The sequence below is a fragment of the Excalfactoria chinensis genome, chromosome 9 (assembly GCF_039878825.1).
Source record: "Excalfactoria chinensis isolate bCotChi1 chromosome 9, bCotChi1.hap2, whole genome shotgun sequence".
Classification (NCBI taxonomy): domain Eukaryota; kingdom Metazoa; phylum Chordata; class Aves; order Galliformes; family Phasianidae; genus Excalfactoria; species Excalfactoria chinensis.
Window position 1 is genome coordinate 14,494,222 of NC_092833.1, and position 25,014 is coordinate 14,519,235.

Here is a 25,014-nt window from a genome sequence, read left to right on the forward strand (position 1 = left end):
TTCAGATTTCAAGGTCAGTAAATCCCACTTAAGATGTCACTACAACTTGCTACTACTGCAACTGAAGTCTTGGCTCTTCATCACAATGAAACCTCAGTCACTATTTTGCCAGAGCTGCTCGCCTGCCTACATGTTATACTTCCATTTTGCTGATCTTTGAGAATTTATTTTTGTGTTGCTAAAACAAATGTTTCAATAGCAGCTGCTCTTCCAAAAAGAAGTAGCTCCAAATAAAAAAAGAAGTCAGTTTGTTAGGTCTAAATAGGTTTATAGGCAGTTTGAGTGCAAATGAATAAATTCATGAAGGAGACTTCATTTACAGACATGTATCTTTGCAGAATCAGGGCTTGATGAGTGGACACAGTGAAGAAAGAACACTTTAGAGCAAGGAGTAAGTTTGCTTATATGAATAAATAACGTAGAGGTAGTACTACAATGGAGCAGTGAGAGGGGAGTCAAAACACATTAAGTTTGGGAATAACCCCTCTGTTGACCGATCTCAAGAACCCATCTCCAGGATGGCAGATCCCTTCTTCCCATGTGAGAACACTGACAGATCATAAAGCCAAGTGTGTGCAGGTAAAGGTGCCCTCAGAGCCTTCTTTACTGTCAAAATCGACAGCAACAAACTTTCTACTTCCCGCCATCAATGCTCAATGCCTCAGATTCATGCCACTGACAAGCTTAATGTGAACTACGACAAATACAACTGAATCACATTAAATGAAGCACACACAACAGCTCTTTTGATCATTCAGATTAACCAACATTACGTTCAGAAGGTGAATCTCAATGAAAAATCCTCCAACACTTTTAACTAGAAAACAAGTATTAATATGAAAACAACACTAGATCATCTCTCAAAACTTTCTATATTCACAAACCAAAATTTATCTCTGTGAAAGAAAGTACCTGGAAATGAGATCACTCAATTTCAGTTACCTTTGCAATGTTCTCATGAAGTTTGAAGGAGGGATCCAGCTCTTCAGTTCTCGTCACAAGCACAGGAAAAAGAGCTTCGGAGAGAAAGCTAGAATTCTGTGAGGAAAAAAAAAAAAAAAAATCAGAAAACTTTTAGCATTCAACATCCATTTCTTCCTCCTAATGTTTACTGAATTTTGTTCAGAGTTTCAAAGCTTTTCCAATTATTCTTAAGTTTTGGTAACTAATAGCATTTATTTTACTCATCCAATTAACTGATTCCTTGGTCCTATGCCAAGTTCTGGTTAGCTCAAAGCAACTCAATTCAACAACATAATATTATGTATCTCCTACCAGAAGGCCTAAATCTTTCATGAATCTTATTCTGGGTTTTGATTTGTCAGCACACAAATACAGTATTATCCCATTTAACTATAATATCCTATGATCCTTTATAAGATTTTGCATTTAGCGTACAACTTTTGCAATGCAGAATATCATAAAAGCTCAGCAGATGTATGCAACTGGGAATGCGAAAGGACTGTAAGCCCCTCATTAATGTACTTCTTTTACACATCTTCACATCTCAGTTCTATGGAAATAATCTTTGTCTGACAGCCCTGACAGAATTTCCCAGGGAAGAATCAGCTTCCATATTCAGTTTCAGATTAAGTTAGCCCTGCCCTTGATCTTATATTTGCATGTATCTTTTAGTGATGTTTTTTTTTTTTTTTCTGCATGGGGACAATGATAAGAACATAAGAAAGTATATTCGTTAAAAAAGGGAACATAGCAAAACCACATGACTTGTAAAAGGACTATATTTTGTGGGATTTGTAGAAGAGAATAGAATATTGCTCAGGTTGGAGAAGACCTCAAAGATCATCAAGTCCAACTGAAGCCTAACCATACTACCATAACCAGTTCTAGAGCTTTATGTCAAACCAAATAAGTGTTCCTCAAGACTGAACATTTTTATGTTCTGTGAGTATATATATAAAATAGTAATAGAAGCAATAAATTGACAGCACCCCTGGCTTGGAAATACCTAAATCAGAAGTATCATTGTTACATCTCTGTAAAAATCATTTTGGAAAGCATCTATAGTCTTTTCAGATTGAACTCCAAATAAAATTCAGAAAACTCTTGCTTCTGTATTCAAGATGAACAATTTTTCTGGTTTATTTTCCTCCAGATTGTTTAGCAGTATTGACAAGGTTCTGAAAGCACATCTTTTTCAATTACCAGTGTAAATATCCTCTGCTTGTCTGTTTTACCAAGAAAGGAATCCCCATGATTCCAGTGCATCATCAACGCAAGAAAAGCACAAGGGTGAAAGTCACAGCAGCTCCTGAAATTTACCAGTGGCTCTGATGGCTATTCTTGTTTTACTATCACGTACACTAATCATACTAATAATTTATTCATTATCTTAAGTGCAATTGTTCCTTTGATCTTTTATGAATAGGGATGTATGCTTAATAAAAAATGCCTGATTATCTATATAGTAGCATCACCAATAAGAAGAGAAGATAGACTAATAAAGTGGCTTCAAAGTGACCAGCAGGTTTCTCTAATGAAAAAAACAGTATTTTACTCATACTAATCAATTTTTAAAATAAACACCTACATATGCTTGCCTGCACAGTCTCAATTTCCAGTATTTTTTGTCAAAGTGTTCAGGGCAAGCTTTAATTGGAGTGGCCTCATCCATGTAATTAAATAACTATTAAACTGCCCTATTTAATTCTGCAGGACAAACAGTTTATGCAAATACATGCTTGTAAGAATATTACAGTGAGTGTGTAAAATGGCAGCACAAATTGGAGGCACATGACACCCATAACTACCAGAAACAAACAAAGGAGAAACTGCCCATATTCCTCTTTGGTGACATGACATCTCTGATTGATTATCGACATCTACCATAAGCCATCTATCAAAGCTCTTCCACTCTTAAGCAGAGTTACAGAAACAAGATGCTACCACACTGAAAATGATGCAGAACATCAGTTACTATATGACTGATAGAAATGGATTCAAAACATTCCCAGTGCTAAGTCACACAACAATAGAAGCAAAGCAATTAATTTTTTGGAAATTTTTAAAATACTTCTTCATTAATTACTTAAATACAACATATTTAACGGGAAGAGGAAAAATTATCAGAACTAGCTCTGTTCTCCATTATCTAGAGGAAAGCCTGTTTTGATGTTCAACTGAATTTGGTTTCAATAGTTAGAAAGGAAAAAGAGCCAAAGTGTTTTTCTGTTACCAGTATTTTACCTAAACTACCATTTTTCCAGAGTATTATATTTCCCGAGCACAAAGACAGACAGACATACATAACTTTGACTCTGACTTTGAGACCGATTAATAGAACCACAGCCAACATCCAAGTAAAATTTTGTTCTCTGAAGATGTAGCAAAGTTCTTTTTGTCAATATACAGAATTTAAAGCACCATGTAAAGTTTCTCCCTCACCAGTAATGAGGAAGTGACTCTTTCATTATTTATTCAGTTCACAGGGCTGTCTTCCATGAGCTATGAAGTCTACTGGAACTCTTGAAAGTTTTATCATTTTTTTGTTCATGAAGCAGGAGGTCTTGCTCCTTTTGCACAATTTAAGTAGAAAGAAATACTATTTCATAAGTATTTGGATTTTACAGGTGAGTGGCATGACTGAACCCCAAGCAAACTGGAGTTCTGATGTGGATCAGTTTTACTACACTCCTGGAAGCAAATGGAGAGACAAACTTTAGTTTTGTTCAAAGCTTTCTGAGTTTCTCAGTTTTCTGAGAACAGAGTTCAGGGTAACAATCTTTGTCAAGAAGTTTTGTAAAGAGGTTTTGTAAATAACGTTTGTCTTTTTGTCTCTTGTTTTGTTATTTTAAGCTTCATCCTATGACAACAGGCTGAGAGAGAGCTGGGGCTGTTCAGCCTGGAGGGAAAAGAGAAGGCCATGGGGAGACCAGATAGTGGGGAGGCTATAAGAATGAAGGAGATAGACGCTTCAGCAGAGTCTGTCTTTAGCAGCCTGCTGTGATAGAAGAAGGAGAATTGGTTAGAAATTAAAAGAGGGGAGATTTAGATACGGTTAATTAAGAAGCTTTTTACAGCACAGTCCCTGCTTGTAACCCCCAAGATAAAAATTCCTTTTTTCCCATTTGTCTTCTCCAGGCTATGACTGTGCTTTTTCTTTGTCTGATCAGTCCCTTCTGCAATGAAAAGTTTGGAGATTCTCTTGATTTTTATTGCTGCATTCCTTTCACAGTGATCCTCTCCTTCACTTGCTACATCTATGCTCTGGAGAATTCTCCCAGATCCACTCCTCCTCTGGAAGCCACTGAGCAATTAACCCTCCTAACAAAGATTTCTGACAACCTTGTGGAGACCACAGCAGCTGGGCAAGGTCAGCAGGAAGCCTTTATTACTACTTCAATTTAACTGCTGCCTATTAAAGGAACACAAAAACAAAACAAAACAAACAAACAAAACCCAGCAAAGATGAGCAGTAAATCAAAGCATCACGTCAACATAATAACTGGCATCACGTCAGACCACTGTGAGACACTCTAAAATTTGGGCAGTCCAATTCATCCAATTTGTCCAATTCAGTTTTCTCTTGGCTATCTGCCAGCATTTGTAAATTTTTCTGTAGGCACCCCGAACAATCCAACTGAATCAAGAATGCTCTCTCTTCTGATTTTAATCTATACTTTTGTAATGCAATAGGTAGACAAGAGAGTAGAAATAATTCTTGAATTCCCAGTATGAAACTTCTGGTTTCACTCTTCAGAAGAGAAATGAATGAGTATAACAGCATTTGGAAGCTAGCTTCCAAAAATCCCATTTGTCTCATATTCCTTTTGGAATGATCAGTTAACCTGATCTTTTCAGAACTCATTTAATGAAGCATTCTGTGAAATTAGAAAGACGTTGATGTTCCACTTTTCAAATAATGGGTCGCTTCTGATTAAACTTCGATTGAACACACAACTTTCAATCTCAAAACAAATTGCCTCCTTTTCTTTTTAATTTGAACCTGATTTCTTGCTGCCCTCAGGTCCCCTGACAGTAATTAATTGATTAATGAATTGATTAAATGAGGATCTAAGACGCAGAAAGAAAAAACTCCAAACCTAGCTTGCTCTTGCTTATATACGATGGACGTTTGCATTAAAATTAAATCCTGATCTATTAGACCACTATTCCTAACTTATCTTATCTGCCCTCTAATAACAAACTGAATAGCATACTTCATCTTCTCAAGGCTCTAAATTTGCCACTCCATATTGTAGCTTCCTATGTCATACCTCCAATTCATTTATCAACTTTCACTTTTAAAATCACGAATAAAAATCCAGCACTTCTGGTTATTTAAAGTAAATCTGAATTTATACTTAAACTTATTTTAGAGTTCTTTTCTGCTGCCATTAAAAATAAATTATATAAAATAGAAAGCAAAATAATAGAAATAGTTCTGTTATATATTTATAATCCATAAATCTCTGCAGATTTGTGTGTTTTGTTTTGGTTGTTTTGTTGTTTTTTTTTTGAAAGTAAAATGCAGTGTTTGTGCAGTATAAACATTCAATGGAGGTTTCTTGACTCAGCAGTCATGCTCGGTCCAGAAAAACTTTAACAGTTTGACTTGTCAATATTAGTCAATATTGTTAACACTTACAACTTTGTCCTTCTTCACTACACAGTATTTGTACTTCCAATTTAGTACGGCACAAAAGTAAGAGACACTTACGAAGGAACAATAGAAGGAAAGCAATAAGGAAAAAAAAATCCTTTGACAATTTGTACAGTTAGGTCAAACAATATAAACACAATAGTCAAAGGCTGCCATGAGTCCCAAACTCTGCAAAGCAAACATAAAAAACCAAGCCAAACCAACCAACCAAAACAAACAACAACAAAAAAGATGAATGTCAAAAGAAAGCTGTTTATTTCTTCATATAGATCAAAGAATAATGTCTAGTGGATGAGAATTTAGAGGTATAAAGCCTCTGCTGCATCAGGACTGAGAATATAATCTGTTGCCCATTCACACCTGGATCTGTTCCACTAGCTATTAAACTGTTGCACTCTTTCTGCCTTTTTGTAATACAACAGCACAAAGGGGCAGAATCGCAGCAGCCTGAGGGGGACACACAAACATGCAATGACTGGACAATAAAACAGAAAGGAAGCAGTGCTTGCCTTCCAAATCAGACTGGGAAACAAGTCTACTTGGGATGCTGAATTCACCTGCAGAGCCGCCACTATCAAGTTATGCCAGTCTAAAGCTATTACCCATAGAGGACTACAGATGCACGAGGACATGTTTGTATCTGTAATTCATGGACACTGCCAAAAATTTCTCATAGTATGAAGGAGAAAACCATGTCAGAAAGATAAAGAGAAAGCAGTAAGCAGAACAAAAATACCTTTAAATTCTGCACTGCACGCTCTCACTAATTCCTTATTCCATTTTACCCTAAGTCAAGGAATTGGCATATGGTACCTTGGCAACAAATGCACAGTTCTATTATTTGTGAAACAGCTGTTTCACCTCAGATAGGCTAAAAGACCATCTCTTCTCCATTTTCTTCTTTTTTTGTTGTTGTTTGTTTGTTTGTTTTCTTTCTTTCTTTTTTTTCCTTTTTCTATTTTTTTTTTTCCTGGCAACACAGAAGAGATGGACTGAGAGGTTTCATTGGAACAAGGGCCAAAATAAAGTAATGGAAAAGTGCATCTCATAGATTAACATGTGGTTTTTCTTCTTTTTTTTTGATACTTAATTGCATTTTAAATAGATTTAGTGAAACAGCGGATCATGTCGCAAAGAACACAGCAAAGCCAAAGTATGATTCTCAAATATGTGGTTTAAACTGAACTGATGAAACAACACCAGGCATTAAGGTGTGGCATATAGGATTTCACACTAACAGAGGCCCTTAAATCTGCAAATATATCACAAAAGGGAGTGCATGTATCACCATCTTATTGACTGACTGACTTTTCCCTTTCTTGCAAATACTCTTAACAACAAATTAAACATTTACCCATAAAATCCATGAACGATTAAGATTTAAAAGCCATCTTCTACTGGCTAAACAAAACTAAAGATTTAACACATGTATGCTTTTTAATTACTTCTGTAAAGCAAACCTTTGAGGTTGCCATGACTTACTGTTTCAAAAATCTCCAAGTGAGAATGATCCTATTCCGCCAAAATGGGCATGACTGCTGGAGCTGCTGACAAGGAGGTTTTCTTTAAAAATATCCCTATTTCAGTTGACTAAAGAACTTTTACTAAAGAAAGAAGACCAAATTAATTTCTTTTTTCTCATTCTGGTAAAGCTATGCACTGACCTTGCAGTGTCACCAGATGCTGGACAAAATAAGCAAGGCCTGCCAAACCAGACTGCACAGAAAACAGAAGCAGCAGACTTTCAATCACTGCTGCACAATTTACTTTATTATTCAAATCAATTGGAGCCAGAAAAAGCTTCAAGCCAACAGCCATCAGACAGGAAAAGAACATAAGCACCATTCTTTCATCTCCTTTAACATAATGTTTTCTTCCCTGCATTTGTAAGTGAATTGAAATAATCACTGTAAGGCTATGAGGCTGCAGCATGAAAGTAACTTTTAAGATTTTGGATACATGCATTGCTTTATTCCTTTTACAAATCTTCCCTGACTGCTTCAGCAGCAGAATCAGTAGCATAAATAGGAAGAAATAGCAGAAATCTAGAACCTTATGAAAGATTTCCCCCAAAGGAAGAGCAGTTCATCTGTAGGTCTAATGGAAAATAAAGCCATTATGCTAAGGAAGCAACACAGCCTTCAAATCAGAGCTTGATTGCATCTATCAATAAAAATACAAGCTGACTTTAATAACCTATCAGTGACTCAAATAAGGGTTCATGGTTGTATGCAGTCCCAGGATGACATCCTGAGGACAGATTAGACTACATTTCATTAGACACTGCAGTTTGTCCATAAACAAAACTAAAATCTCTCTTCACCTTGTTTCATGCAATTGCTTATCCCTGTTGACCTTGAAGTTCTACTGCAAACTTCGTAAAATCTCCCAGAACTAAATGCAGCAGCAAACTGCACCGACAGTTTAAAAAATCAAAATCCTGAGTTCCTAAGCAACCTGCCACTCTGAGGCTAATAAACGTTTGTCTTTTGCAAACCTTTGTTAAATCTTAAAAGATTTAGCATATACTCAAAAAAAAGGAACAGGAAAGTGAGGAGGGAAGTTACATGCTTGTAACTTTAGCTGGAAAGGCTGAAAGAAAGAGGAAACCAGGAAACCTACTTAGACTGGAAAGCCAGTGGACATCTCTCTGAAATACAAAGGCAAAGCAACTGGCACTAATTCTCTTCTGAGGACATCCAAGGATAAGCTACAGAACTAAGCTAAGGCTAAAATAAACAGAGCATGCATTTGTATATACTCTGCTTTGACCCCTCAAAGAAAATAATGCTGTGATGCTTGTAACTGAAATTCTTGATATGTTAAATTAATTGATGCTGTTTAACTCTGTCCAGAAGGACAGAGATGTTAACAGTGGAAAGATAGCAAAAAATTTACCAGAAGAGCCTGGTCAGTTGTAGATGATCAAGTCTTGAGATATCAAAATTCTTTCCTATCTGGAAAGCGTCCTGAGGACATGCCAGAAGCAAAGGAGAGAATTATCCGGTTATGGAGTAACAGTAAGATTAATGATGTGATACATAATGCCGAGATAACTGCATTAAGAATATAGAGATCAGAAACTTTAGATCATAAAATTGATTTTAAGCACTGTAGCTGTTTGACCATTGAACCACAATAACAATACAAAAATGGCTCTCAGTAAAGGATATCACAAATCAGACTAATCATTTTTGCTTTAGATACAGGTAGGCAGATGTAAGTGTGTGCGTGTGCAGTTAGATTTCTTGCTTTACGCAGAGTTTGCGAGGTTAAACAAAATCTCTGTACGTGTTGTACACACATATATTTATATATACTGCTTGACAAGAATCTTTCAGGAGAGGATTGTTAGAGTAAGTCTTATCAGTGTTTGTTTATGATACATCTAGCTGCTTAACATGAAATGCATGCTACTCGATCAGGTAAGTTCCAGCTAAGCTGGTGTAGCTGGAAGACAGAAGTTGTGTCCATCACTGTGGATTATTAATCCTTCTCACAAATTTACTGTTTGTTTTTTTTTTTTCAGTCCTGTTGATATATAAAATTCATTCGGCATCAGATACGCAGGCAGAGAGCTGTTCTTTCAAAGAATAGCAGCTTGTGCTAAATTCTGGCAGTCAGAGAAATGGTGGTAGCTCACTGATGGGCTTATTTTCACTGTTGTGTGAAACTGAAGAAATGAAGTGCTGGAGGTTATAATGGTAATGGACATAGGAATTCACCTGGAAATAGTCAGTGGCCATCATCTACTCTGCAGAATTAACTATGATGGGATGATTGGTAATGCAGTTGGTAATTATAAAATAAAAATAATTCTGAATGCTTCCTACAAATTACATTTATATTAAGCTGAGCTCACTGAGGTCAATTTTAAGCACTATTTTTAAACTAAATTAATATAAATATCATGTCAAGGTCATAACTGGAATTGAATCAGAAGATCAGTGATTCAGTAACGACAATGAACAGAACAACCTGGTTAACAGGTGGTATTTGTGGTATGCTCCCACCGTTGCCTATCCAGATGACTAGTGAAAGTCCTGATCCTGTACGGACTCCCACCACACCAAGCCACCTGAATTCTATTAATTTGCATGCTCAGTTTGAAACTTCATTTGACACACAAACACATAAAATAAACGAAAAAGCTAAAGGACCACACAGTACATATTAAACGGAGTTCCTAATTACTGGCACCCAAACCCACAACTTACAGACATTCTGCATTGCTCCCATACATGATAGATTGGTGTAAACACCAGTTTCCAGTTCACTCTTTTAAGACACACGCCACAGATGAGAACTCCATAATGCCTCAGCCCTCCCTGTGCACTAACTTGAACACATGAAAGAGATAAAAGCAGCATGAAACATGGGAGTTATTTCTCAGTAAACTAGGCTGTAAGTTCTCTCCATCAAGGACAGCTCCTCCGTTTCTTTTGTGATAACAAAGAAAACTTGCAGAGCTTTTGATTTGTTTTGAAATAAGTGCATGATATATCAGCCTGAGCATGTAAATACTGAAATCAAGAAACTGCAGAAAGTTACGCATAAGAGTGATAAAAAGAAGAGGGCAGTGGTGGGGGCAGCAGGAGCAAGTGGAAATTGATGGTAAAAGCACAATCAAGGTGCCATATTCATTGAAGAGTTGAGACTTAGTGGCCTTTGTTTTACACCAGTGTGGGCAAAAATCACTTTTAAGGGCTCTAATGAAAGCTGAAAGTTACCTTCAAAAAGTTATGCATATTTCAACAGAAATAAAAAATCATTATGCATTCTCTCTAAAGGGGATACAATCTAAAACTGTCAAAATTCTAAACTCTTCTACATATATTACATAGAAATGCCTTCTATAGAGAAACATCTTTTCATTTTTCTTCTAAATTAGCTTAGTGGTCCATGGTATTGCACTATCTTGGTCTACTCTGTGAATAATGTGACAGGTAATTTTTATAGTTCATGCCTGTACTTAAGTTTGACTGAAGATACGGAAAACAACTTTTATGGTGTAGGTGTAAAAGTAAATGTTCTGTAAGCCCTGCAAATCCAAACTTGGACAGCTGTCATAAAATATTTCATGCTAAATATGAGTCCATCAATAAATAGTAAAAAAAAAACTTCCAACCCCACAAAACAGAAGGTAGGGCATTTAAATGTGTTTTTTTTTTGTTGTTGTTGTAGGTTTGGGTTTTTTTTGGTTTTGCTTTGTTTGTGTGCTAACGTGTTTTCTCAAAACAAAATGATAATGCTACCATTCATGCAATCTGGCACATTATTGCAGAAGGGATTTAAGATTCTTTGATATCAAACAGAAATCATTATGAAATGGAATGTACTGAGAAAGATGAATAATATGCAGATAACACAGAAAACCATCTAGCTCTAATTAAAAAAAAATTGGATGCCTCATGAAACTGTAGTCTACAATACTACAGAAATGGGACAGAAACAGACAATTTACATCATGAAAAAGAGCTCAAAATAGCTCCATCAAAACAGAAGAAAAGCTCCAGTGTCAGCTTATATTTGCAAACGACCAGAAGGGCTACAAAATGCTGAGCAGTCTGGTGCTTCATTTCCAATGCTCAGGAAACAATCAAATCTCTAACTGAAACCACAGCAAATCCAGATTATATTCATCTTGTACCCAAACGTTAGGCAGCCACAGTACTCAATCTCTGTGTTTTACATACATTCTTATACTTCAGCAACTATGATATACACTGCTAAGAAAGACACAATAAAAACAAATTCTGTTGTGCAAACTTGAAAAATAGGAAGGTAAGGAAAAAGCTAAACTGGAAAAAGAAGTTAAACTTTTCAAGCAGAAGTGCAGTGGTTTGGTGGAATCCATGTGGATGAAATGTGACTCCAGAGTGAGAAGTAATGTTCTATATGATCACTTGGATGGAAATTAATCATTAGTTTGAAAAGCACGACTCTTCAAAGTAAGAGGATCTGAACTATCAGAAAAAAAATGATCCAGCATTCTGGAAATGAGAACATGGCCCTCACACAGAGGTAAAATGTTCTATCTTATATCTGAGAAATTCTTCCAAGTTTACCTCTTACTGGCAGATCAAAATGCTGTGTATTTTCTGCTTATAATTAAGTGAGCTCGATTTCACTTGCTGCATTTTCTATACATGTGTACTTATAATGCACTTGCCCACAGATCTAACCATAGGCAATTGCCACACATATTTAACCACCTCAAGGCTCTGCTTGAGCACATCAGATAATTTCAAGCAAGTTTTTTACTTACACTTCTGATCTGAACACTTCCTCTTGCAACTATTATTTCCCCTTATTTACACCACAGGTTCCTACCAATAAAAAGTTTTTACAAACCTCCCCTCCAAGGACCGGCATTACACTTTCTGTGTAAGAACTGCACTGCAAATGCTGACTTATAACTCTTGCTTTGTAGACAGACTACCAAGCACAAGTCTCAAACCACTTTGCTTTAAACCAGCGTTTTTTTCTGCACATGGAATAGTGCTTATACAGTGTGTCATTTCTATGTGACAATGCATGCTATCTGATGGGTGGGTAAGGGAAACAACTAGCTTATACTCCAAAATAAGAGCTTCCTGAGTAGGTCACAGCACTGAAAGGGACAGCAGAAAAAAGCTACCTAGCCTACAAAAAAACACATCAAATCATTCACTTTCTGAAATCTGCCTTCCTGAACACATACCTTGTTTCACAATAACGCGTACAAAGCTGATGCACAACCAGGGAAGTGGAATGCCTTGAAAGTAAACAATTAAAAATCACTCCCCATACCTCAACAGACCATTTTCAGTCATTGACTTGTACAAGAGAACTTCTACAATAGTGATTAATTCAGCTGTAAACCCAGCATAGTTTCTGTCTGCCTTACAAAAGTAGCATCCATGCTTGATACAAGAAACAGAACCCTCAGCTTGTCCCCGAATGCCTTGTCTGGAAGAATATAACAAACTACACCAGGCCCTGAGCCCATGTTTCGATGCACTGGTAATAATCAGTACAATGAATAACAAATAAAAGCAAGGAATTCAAATTTAATCACTCAGTGAAACTTCACTTTTCTGAAGAAAAACTCCATCTTCTTGCCAGCAGAATGTTTCAAATTTGGCTAAGCAGATTTATTTCTCACACAAAACAGATTTCATGATGTTAATACATCTTGTGGTCTGAGAAGTACATCAACTTCAAAACTGAAGTAATGTACAGCAGGTTTATTTCCAGGAAATGAATTTGCAAGGAGGACAAAAGCTGCATTTTGAAAGCGAGTCAAATTCTGTTTGTTTAAGCAAATATGAAAACTTTTTTCTTTTTTACAAGTTTAATTGTATTGCTGAATCATTTTGAGAGAAAAAAAAAAAAGTACAGCTGCAAAGCAAACTGAATGTGAAAAACTACATTTTCCTTTTAGCCAAGGGAACATTCAGTGATCGTGTTGGAAATGTTGCTGGGAAAGACTCGTTATTTTGATATACTAACGTCTGCAGATTCTTTCTCATGCTCTATAGATTCTGTATGAGCAGATCTGGAATGAAAACTATGCGGAACAGCTGTTAAGTGACAACAGAAAAGTGCAGCAGATGACAAGCCTGTCACAAACATTGCACTCACAGAGCTTCTGCCTTCATGTTTTCCTTAAAGACTTTGCATTGTGTTTAACCTGAAATGGAATACCTTTTGCCTAATAGGTGCAGTGATGTTTAGAAACAAAAAAGACTGCTTATTTATATCAATTCTTGACTTCATCTACTTTAATTTACACATCTTCATGGTAACACTTCAACATTTGGAATTTTTCTGCTTTGTTTTGCATTTGTGAAATAGAAGTGCATTAGCACACAGTGTCAGGAAGGGCTCCCATTCTACTCCCAGTTTTGTTTGTGAACTCTTGAACACATGCACATTTGTAGATATGCACAGCGTAAGAACAAAAAAGAGAGGGATATGAAGTCTGTACATTTTATATTTACAATAAAGCAAACACCCGTTTTTATAACTGCTGTATGTCAAAACAACTAATGCCAGGTGACCAGGTAGCAAGTCCTAACAGTGTGCAAGTGAGGTGGAGCACCAGGGAGTATGTGCATCACTCATTAAACATACCTGCTTTACAACTAAGTTGGTTATGGAGTTTGATTCCACAAGTTTAAGTTGTCCAGGAGCATTTGCTACAACCTACATTGCATTTGCTATAACCTACAAAAGAGAAGGCTAAGGAAGGATAAACCTTCCAAGCAGATTATGCTTGTTTAATTCCAAGCTGGTCTGGAAATAAAAGAACATGAAAACTCCAATCAAGAGTAACCAAGATCTTTTGAACCAATGCATACACTAGAGAGGCAAGCTTGGCCCAGAGGATGAAGATGATTATAAAAATCATTTTGAAGGCCATCTCACCCTCCTTTGCAGAAACAGAAATACATACCAGAACTTATTTCCTCTATGTTGGGTTAGAACATAAATAACCTATAATACCACAACTAGTATTAAGGTTGTTAACACAACGTCCTACAATCTTTTTTTTCCTTCATTCTAAACACTTCCCTGTTTGTTTGAATATTGCAGTCCCATAAAACTGGAAGGTTTGAAGTTCTGTGGTAATCTGCTGAAGATCAAAAAAACTGTATCGTTATAACTTTGAAGAACACATCTGGCATGTAAGGATATAACGGAGAAAACCTTATTCTAGCTTTCTGCTATTTGCAATTTGTTTATTTTTAGTTGTAAGTACCTCTGATGTGCTGATATCCTCATAAGAAAACTGCATTGCAGGTACTCCAAGATGGTTGATGAAGTAATCAGAATCTCCCTGAGTCTGCACAGAACTCACATTAGATCCTGGACATTTCATCTTTTCCACACAATTGATGCTCTGACTCTGAAAAACAAACACAAATCAAAGCTCCACTTATTTATTTGCAACCAGACACTTAACAACTCATGTCAGCATACCATTTACACAGTGTTTTGCTCAAAGAACTTCAAAAACAGGCTGGAACTTACATCAGGAAAGTCTACAAATCTTTCATCATCTATTGATGATATGATTCAGTGTTCGAAACAGGGAATAAAGAATACACTGCAACATGTCTGAGACTTTCAAAGGACAATTAAAGTCCCATCTAACTGAAATGGTAGGAGAGGAACAAGAAGGACCCTTTGGTAGGCATGTGAAAATTTCCATATAGGGTAGGAGATGAGAGGTATCTTTCAATAGCAAGCCCAGAGGTCTTTAATGGCTGCTACACAATCATGCTTTCTTCAATTAATATACGAAAAAATATTGCATTTCTTATTATTAATTAAAAGACAATGATGTTAGAGTCAGTTATTGTTAAATATGCACCAACCCTCATTTCTACTAGGACAACGAGTAGAAAAAAACAGACACTTCCTTTTTCAGAAACTCAAATCTGATTTTTAGCCAGTATTTTGCCCATCAGCAAACACTTTACTAAACTGCATTTCAGCTATTCAAATATTCCTCTTTATAACAACAACAGAATCATTTTTACTTATGAAATTCTATATATGAAACACATAAAGCCTTACTTATGAGATGCATCATCAAGTCTTTCTCAGTTATTTTGGAGTTCATGCAGTGTGTTTTGCATTCATCAAACAAATACATTTCCCAATAAGATAATGAATAATAACATCATACAATTAATAAAAAACTTCCATCGGTTAAATGTTAAAGTAGGGTAAAGTAGGGGCAAACCACAGTATGCCATACATTCTACACACAATAACTAATCTAAATAAACAAGAACCGTGATTTGAAAGGCTGTGGTTTTCTGGGGATGGGGGACACTGAGCATTCCTCATTAGATGAAGTGAAAAGACCAGAAAAAATGAGAAAGGAGCCTGAACAAAAAGAATAGATCATGAAAACTAGAGGATCACAATAGCATGAAGTGTATTAAGAAAGAAAGAATCAGCAAAGCAAGCCATTGTTTCCACATCCCCCTTTCTTATTATTCATTAATAATTCAGTATAAGAAAAGATATTAAAGAATCATTTAGTGGAATAAGATGCAAAAATGAGATACTCTTAGTGTGCAGAAGGATGATGGGAGGCATGGGAATGAGGGGAAATGGGATGAGAGTAATTAGGAGGTGGGACTATTTTAAAAATACACCTAGAATAAACAATCAGCAACATGCTCTGTAACAACTCCCTCCCTTCCGCAGAGCAGGCAAACTAGATTACTTTATGCAGTTTTACAGTAAAAGATGCGCAATAGCACTACTCTGATCACTCATAGCTTCTCAGGCTGGTCTCTACTGTGTCAGCCAGCCCTCTCTTTATGCTGGAAGGAAAGCAAGCCATGTGGTTAGAGAGTAAGCATCGAGTGGTACATGTCAGTGCAAGGATGTGTATGCTAATCGTAATTGGGTAATTGTATTTCTCTGGAGTTCATTTTGTTTTTCAGCATCACGTTATTGGCTCATATTACAAATCGGAGAAAGAGTACCATATGGCCCATAAAATACATTTAATTTGTATTAATGTTATAAAATAGACCTCAAACATTTAAAGTATAATAAAGTGGTACTTCACTGCAGACATCATTTTTCTGTTGATTAGAGTTAAGCATTCATAATGCCTTTTACGGCTACATTAAGATGCTGCCATAAGTAAAAACCTAAATTAAAAACAAAAAATAAAAAAAACCCAATGTTTATTTCCACAGTTCACTTTCCAGCTAGAGACACTTGTCAGTAAGTTCTGGTCACCTACCTTTCTTTAAGTGAATACAGCTGAAATTAAAATCCTAGCTGCTTTTGAAGACTGATTTAAATGTCCAAGCAGTTTTCAACACGACAAATAAGAGTGAGTAATTGCTCTTACAAGGCGCCACTGATCCCAGCTTCAGAACCACAGCACAGAAGCTTATTATTAATGAATAATTAAATCTTTATTTCTTGAATTCAATAGCTACTTGGGTTAGTGCAAGGCAAACACGCTATAGGAGATAAGACCATCTAGATGAAGTCAAACTATCTAAAAAGAAAACAGCTATAGAATTTATCAAATTAATCACAGACCACGGAAAGATGCAGAAAACACCAGACAAATAAACTGGATTATATCCCAGTGGTGTTCAGATGGGATGGAGCAGTTGTTTTCCCAAACACATCCAATGGAATAAGAGGACAAAGACCACGGGGATAAAGAGAAAAGGGATCCTTGGCACAAGGCAACAAATTAGCATCTCAGTTCCTGCAAATATGTTAAGCTGAATCAACAGACAGGAAAGGCCAGGGAAGGTGCACTGCAAAGGATTCATGAGTATACATCTCTCACCCATGAAATCCTGCCACACTCCAACAAATCACTAGGTGGTCTGAGAGCTCATAAAGATGTTATTAGCTCTTTGCCTGCTCTATGAAAACTGGATGAAAAAAGCACACAGATTCTAGGAATTATATTAATTCCACAGGAAGCACACATCTCTGTTTTCTCCCCTCTGATCTGGTTTGGCTATAATCATCCTGCTTTGCTCTCTTTCTTTGCTGATTGATCATATATATTACAGTTAATGCAGATTAGGTGTTTATGGAATTATAAGTGGCATTTCATGCTGTGCTTTCCTATTTAGTACTTAAGGTACTTTTCAAACCAACTAAAGACAATACAAGGTACCTGGTATCTCAGCCCCACCTACCATCACAGATAGAAATTAACTGCATTGACATTTCCCAAATTCTGAGTCCTGTCAAATTGTCATGATTCAAATACATACATAAGGTAGTGATTAAAAACTGCTGCTTTGATTTTGTATTTAAAATGAGATATTGGGTCCTTAATTCCTCAGCAATCACTTTCCTCTAGCTTTTGCGTATATTTATGTAAACATGTATGAGATTTTACTTAAAATATCTAAAATCTGAACACTGTTAATTAACTTTTAATGACGACATGAAGACTCTTAGTGAAACCAAATAAATCACATAAAGAATGCATTTACCTCTCAGAAGATTCCCTAGTTTGATCCCTCAGTACTTTCAGAGTAAAATGAAAATACTCCTTGTAAGAACACAACCATTACATTCAGAGGACTGTCTTGGCACGAGGGGGGCAAAAGAAGCCTCAGACTCAATATCCACTGTAATGCTTCTATTTATAGTAACATTCAGAAAGCATCTTATGATCCCACCACTTTATGATGAACACCCAGCAATGATCACACTGTAATAACAGAGTGAAAATGCTGAAATAATTGAGTGTATGGCATGTATTTTTCAATCTAATTTTTAATCCAAACTATTTCTGAGCAGAGAATGATTGCATTCATAACTGAATGATGAAAACTGCTTTTTGATTCTATAAAAAATAGTACTTTCCTGGATTGAATGGTACTCAAGCTTTTTCTTCCAGGTATTTAGCAGCATGAATACTATTTAGTGCCAGCTGACACATACATACTGAGATACTGTGAAACACAGCTTTAATGAAATATAAATTAATCAGTATTAGTATCAAATAGGGACAATTTGAGACCCGCAAAGAACTGCATGATTTCTTCAATGATTTGTGCTGGCTAAGTGTGCAAGAGGATTAGGATTTGATAAGTTCACCTTGTTTTCAAGAAGATGATATATTATACCATTGAAATAGTTGTGGTTTGTAAATAGTTCTAAATGCCCAAATGAATTCTCATACTATAAAATGTAGAGATAGAAATACAGTGAACGCTTTTCAGTATATTCTGACTGGTGATCAGGTTCAACAATGCTACTAATTCTGGGTTGCATCACTCTGGTCTTACCAATAGAGATTGTAGTTTCATTTCTCCATCCTTACCGGGAGGAAGAGAGAGAAGTTACTCAATCCTTTGAAGAACAAGGATAGAGCCAATAGTTTTAAGAAAAGCTGAAATATTTCATTGACCATCACAGCTCTCCTGTCAAACTACTCCAGAATTCTGAAGAATTTAATCCATTTATATTTCCCTTAAATGATCATCACATAGTTATGCAATTAAGCGCAGTGTATAACTAACTTTTCTATAGAAACTGACTGTTTTCACCCTGTCCTTAATTCAGACTGACTAGCCAATACATTTTACCATTAGCCCCAATTTCAAAGATGTTTAAGAATCAACCTACCTATTACTGAAAAACATAGCTCAAAACAATTTTATGGGTATTTGAATTCTATGGTCTGACCAAAGAGACAATATAATCAAAATATAATCAAAACCCAGGCTGTCCTAGTTGGCTAGGCCAAAATTGGTGGGATGTTAATAACCAGAATCTATGCAAAGCCAGTAATGTTAACAAACACCCAGTTTGCAATCACACCAAGTTCCCCTGACTGTTTAAGTATCACTACCTCTGAAAATCAGTCTGCTTTTACTGTGGTTCAGAGATGTGAAATGAATCATGCAGCAGCAAAAAGCAGGCTAGGAGCAAAGCTGGGAGCTGAAAATAACCTCTTGATTGACTCCCGGTATACTGTTCTATCCACAGGGTCACAGAAGCTCAGAACTCAGAGTTCAAAGCTCAGAGCTTTTCACATGCCATCAGTGTAGAAGTCCCAGGTTTCATGGTTGTCATGGATTTCTCAGGTAACAGAGCTGCTCTGGCTAGGTGAGTTCTAATTTCCTAAGCCATTTTTGTAATTTCCGCAAGGAGACTGCCAGACCTCTTCCCTTCTAAAGTCACAAATAATGCAGCATGCAGCTCTGAATATCTTTGCAGTACTTAATGTATTTTTAGAAACACAGACTGAAAGATATGACAATGATGCATCGAAGGAGGAGGAAAAATAAATACATCCACTGGGTTTACCCAGATCCACAGCTCCAACCTTTCATATTTTCTGGCTTGCTATCTTGAATGTACTCAGTGAATGTCAGGTTGAAGTTATGGCATAAACAGCTGAACAAACAAAATCATGGATCCCTGACAAAATTAAACCCCATTTAATAGTTCCTTCTAGAAATCTTGCACCAGGCAGTGTTAGGCCTAAGAAGGTAAAGAACCATGCTAAGAGCCATGCACACACATTTACACTGCAATATATTTACTCTATGATATATTTCACTTACCCTTTGATATGTGTAAATTGGAATATGAAAGGTTCCACAAAGAACTCGCTCTTCATAGAATATAGAGTTTACACTGATGGACTGTTGGGTTAATGAGTAAAATTATTATTTTCTACTAATTATTACTAGTAGAAAAATAGAAAACTCTCCTGTCTTATTACGGTTTAGTTCAAGTCTTTGATTTGACCTTTTATGTAATCTTCAGATCTTAGACCAGCAATTCCAGTAATGCTCTTAAGACAATTTTACTTGTGAAACAGTAGTTTCAAAAGCTAAGGAAAGAAAGAAATTTAAAGAAATCCTGTGTATTGACTGAGGGAGACATTATGTTATTCCCTGCTACGTTTATTGATAAACACAAAAATCACAAGCAAGGAGAAATTAGAATGACTTATTATGAGGAGTATATTTAAAAAATATATATTCCTTACACAGCTATAGGCCAAGCCTGATACAAAGAAAAAGCAGTAGTAATAATAATGATAATAAGCTGACCTAAGGCTTTAAGAAAAGATAAACCTTTATTTAAAGTGAAGGAAAAGAAAAAAGTTAAATATCTTTACTGAAACTGTGTTTTTCTCCTAATCTTCATGCTACTAAGGCGTAAGTAGCAAAGAAATATTCCCCAGCACTCACATGCCTAATCAAATATTCTGTTTCTCTAAGCATCTGCATGCTGACAGAATAATGAAACACTGATAATTATCATCTATTATACTAACAGTTGCTGTCTTCTGTTACGGCACTGGATGGCTTGAAATTTTAGTAGTTCATTTTCTATAATAATACTATTTTCTTAAAGACTACGATAAAAAACAGCAATGTGGATGACCTTTCGTTATTACCTGCAATGGAGAATTTCATTTGAATTTCATTTTAACACGTTTGAGTACAGTCTGATTGACTTTTCAAAACACTAAAGAAAGATTACAGTTTGAGCCAACCATGCTGTTATGAAAACAACCCAACCTCTCTGATCTACAGTTCAATATAACATTTGGAGATGAACAGTATTATTGAATATTAAGGGGACTAAGGATTTCCATTTAAAAGCATTAGAGGAATGTCTATATCAAGAACTACTTTCAATTATTTTCAACTTAGTTTCTATATAGTGTATGTTAAAACCAAGCCAAAACAAATGGCTTTTCTCATTCATCTGCATACCAAACCAGGAAACAATAGTGACCCACTATCTCCTAGCTAAGTCTCCCTACTGCTATTTCATCATCTTTCCTTCAGTGGGCCTTGGAGCTGCTGTTTTTTCTGCCTTCATCTTTAACATTAGCATGCCTCTGTAGTACTTCATCTATTGATCCTGATGTAACAAGCGCAGACAGCGACAGAGTGTAATGTATGTTCTTCAGATGACACAACCAGAGAGCACATACATTAAGGAAATTAAAGACACAAGCATGTACGCTACTGAAGCCTCAGACCAAATGTTTGTTTGCACTCAAAAGGAAGGGCTGAAGTCTAATTTCTGCCTCACTGTAAAGAGAGCTCTGCATTCACTGACACCAGGGTGAATCCTAAGAAGGCATTATCAATGACCAACAACAAATTCCAATTTCTCTAAATTAACTCATTTACCTAAAATTCAATTAAATCTTTCAAACTAACACCGTGTGTCAGAGAGGTACTGCAGCAAGTACCACAAAGCATGTGGAGAATGCTACCTGACTGCAGAAGGAAAGAACTTACACAAATTAAACAAACACGACTTTAAAGCACCAGGAAGTTCACCCAACCAGAGGTCAAAGAGCAGTTTAATTTTAAAGCAACCATCAAAAATCCTGAACATTGGATAACTGTCTAAGGCTCATTGCTTGAAACTATTTGTACTCACTGAATCTATTAGATCACTGATACTAGAAGTACACAAGCTATCCATTTCTTTTAAAATTAAATACTCTGATGGAGGAGACCCAAGACAGCCTTAAAATATTAATGCATGATGCAAAAGCAAAGATCCAGAGGGAGCCCTGACTAATTAACAAGCTCTAGATGTAGACCTATAATGATAATACTGATGAAATCTCTGTCAAGGATTTAATTGAATTCTTGAAGTTCCTTGTTGGGCTTGTGGTCTGTAGTAAACACAGGGGGAAGGAGTAAATCACATTAGGGGAAAAATTTGTACAGACTTGAATTCATACAGTTTGAAATGTTGATATAGGCTAATTTTTAAATGTCAGTGCAAATAATAATGCTGGTATAGGTGATATAGTTGGCTCCTCAGTTTAAAAGGGGAATGCCTTAGGGAGGACATCTCAAAGAATACCATCCAGTGTGGAGCACGTTGCTACTCGTTTCAATAAGGAACACATGGCCCTCTTGCTGGACAATGCAATGGACACGCTAATGATTGCTGAGCACAGCTATATGCTGCAAACAAAGTGCAATCCCATTCTTCCAGGACAACACAAACAAGATGGATGTGAGGAACTACTCTACAGGTTTCCAGGGTTTCCAGAAGAATCTTAAAGCTTGATGCTTGTGCTTCTGAACTTAATTAATGATTTAGAGGGTCCTGATATATTTCTCCATTTTCTTTCACTTTCCTTCTGAAAAAAATAGAATAATTGGAGGGTACTCAATAACAATGGGTTTTAATTCACTTTCCTCAGCAGCTATTCACCAAACACAATGCATTACTTTCTGAGGTAAAATAATTATGCCTGTATATGTAGAAAGGCAGCTGGCTGTATGTCAGTGACTATATTTGGAAAAGAAGCTAAGTCCACAGGAAATCCAGATTCAGTTCTAACAGAAATCCTAAAATCTCTCTCACATTTTATCCTGCTTTTACATCAGTGTAACTGCAGCAGTCTTCATATAATTTCCCTCAGTGTCCAGGAACCTAGAGTAAGGACCAAAATATTTACACTGAAGCCCAAGGCAGTGTGTGTTATCTGGGAACATAAACACATTGTCCCAACTAAAGGTCATGTATGAGCTCTTCTCTTTTCAAACACTGTCACAGTTCCCTTTTAAAAAGGTCACAGGTAGGCTTTCAGTCAAGTTCTAAGAATATTTTGCCCAAAGCCACAGTGTTACTTAGAATAAGCACCAGAGCCTAAGGCAAAATCTGCATGGAGTAAGTTGTGGGGAAGTATGGAATGCTAGAAAGATCAACTGATGATAGACTTTATCATTATTAACTTACCACTTTTATTTAGAAGTGGAACTAAATACTAGAGCATCAAGCTCGGGGGTTTGGTTTGGGACCCCCAGAATGAGCAGATGCTCATGATACTGTCATAATAGAAGCAGTGTAACTTTTCAGGCTCAATGAAAGATTAACTCACTGGTCAGCTACTTTAGCTTACAGAAATATTCTCCAAATACTCTTCTGTGCTGTGAAGAGGCATTAAATCATAGTATAATGAATGAAAATACTGTTTCTGATAGCAGTACATGAATATGAGAAGAATATGAGAAACAAAAGTGAAAAATCTATTCCTAGGTGCATTTTTTTTTCACTTCCCCCCCCCCCACCCCCCCAAGTTATGACTCTCACTTCCACTCTACAAACACTTCTTTATCCTTCATTTTAACTCACTGCAAAATACCAGTTGAAGAACAATGTGCCTCATGTGGCAACCTCTGCCAAAAAAAGTTAATGAAGACTTGCTTGTCTGAGACATATTAATTCATTTCAAACTGTAAAACTCACATGAACTTTGAGGAAGATGCATCAATTCTCTGAAGCAGATACTCAGTTTACAAAGTGAATAATTTTCTTGCTTAAATTGAAATCTTTAGGGACTGACAAATCCAATTTCCTTTTTGTGAATATCAGAAACAATTTGATAATTTGGGAGCTTTCCTGAGGCTACTTGATTCATCTCTTACTCATCACAACTAATCATAGAAGCAGCAATAATAATAAGTGGTTTGTATAGTAACTTATAAGAAGCACAAATTCCTCATCTCAAACCTCAGATACAAATGGCTCTCTTGTTCTTTGCTCCTAGAGAATAATACGAGGGTGCAAGTAAAAATTTGGGATGACAGAAATAACTTCTTATCACAGACCTCATCCCGTATTCAGTGCAGTCAGCTGGTGTTTCCTGACAATAATAGTTATTACAGAAGAACATAAAAGTCTCTGACTAAAAAACCAGATGAACCAAGAAAAAAACCAAACCTCAAACCAAAAGCCCACAACTCTATTTATCCCTGTGTTTAATTTACAACCATAACCCATAAATTCACAGGCAGAAAAAGACTTCAGATGTGTTGTTATTTTTTCCTCCTCAACTCAGTACCCCCAAGTATCTGCTATGATTTAATTGGTTCCAAAGCACCCTCAATTCTGAACCCTCAGTGCCATTTCATTATGCAGGCAACTGATTGCAAACTTAGTTGAAGGTTTTCTGTAGGTATGATTTATGATACTTCTGCATTGAATGGAGTTAATTATTTTGAGTGACAACTGCAAACAACTACCAGTATTTGTTCTATATAAAAAAATCAATTTAAAGATGCCATCTTTTCTTATGGTTATTTGACCATACACTTCATTTTTGCATATTTATTTTCCATAAGCTATTGTGCTGTATAGTTTATAGCCATTAAATCAGCCAATGACACAGCTAATAATTACTAGAAGAACACTGAGAGAAATCATGTGATTATTTGAGCTTACGCAGAAAATTTAAAACATCTACAGCCATCAATCTATCCTTTTTTGGAGCCAGAAATTTACTTATAATCTGTCTACCTAAAAGGTTTTCTGTCATTATGAAAACTCTCTATCATCGTGGAAAGGTCTCTGGAAGGTACAACAGTTTCTTTGGACAATACAGTTTATTACATTATACAGATTTAATTTGCTTGAATAAAGAAACCTGGAACTTCCAGTGGAAGGAAGAGAATCCACATTAACAATAATGTATGATTTTTTTTTTAATGCAAAATCAGTAAATATTATCAAGCAACTATACAAAAGCTTTTGGTTCTACTTGAAAATGAGATAAATGCTTTCAGACTCTGTTTTATGCCACTTAATTCATTAATAGAAACTAATAATAACCAATATGAATATTTGTTAGCACAGTCATTTCTTAACTTCTGATATAGAATGTGATCTAATCCATTCTTCTGTAGCTTTAAAAGGTTCCTAAGGAGAAAGGAGTAGTAAACTATTGGGGCGTTCAGAAAAAAACAGTAAAAAAAAAGTTCAGAAAAAAACATAATTGGTTAAAATCAAATACAAATTAATAATTTTCATTATATATTGATTATATATTTTTATCTTGAAATGTTCACTGTAGAAAAAATCACTGATGGCCTTATCTACAGTGAATG

At 36.0% G+C, this 25,014-nt stretch overlaps 1 protein-coding gene across 4 annotated transcripts in view; it reads right to left on the bottom strand.

Moving 5' to 3' along the window:
• Positions 1–25,014, bottom strand: part of NAALADL2 (N-acetylated alpha-linked acidic dipeptidase like 2) — a 355,925-nt gene that overhangs the window by 38,019 nt on the left and 292,892 nt on the right. For all 4 annotated transcript variants that reach the window (XM_072344515.1, XM_072344516.1, XM_072344517.1 and 1 more), the window contains 2 exons: positions 14,370–14,516; positions 943–1,038 (listed from right to left, as the gene is read on the bottom strand). In XM_072344515.1, coding sequence (XP_072200616.1) covers positions 943–1,038; positions 14,370–14,516 — 243 coding nt within the window. The remainder of the gene's footprint in view (positions 1–942; positions 1,039–14,369; positions 14,517–25,014) is intronic.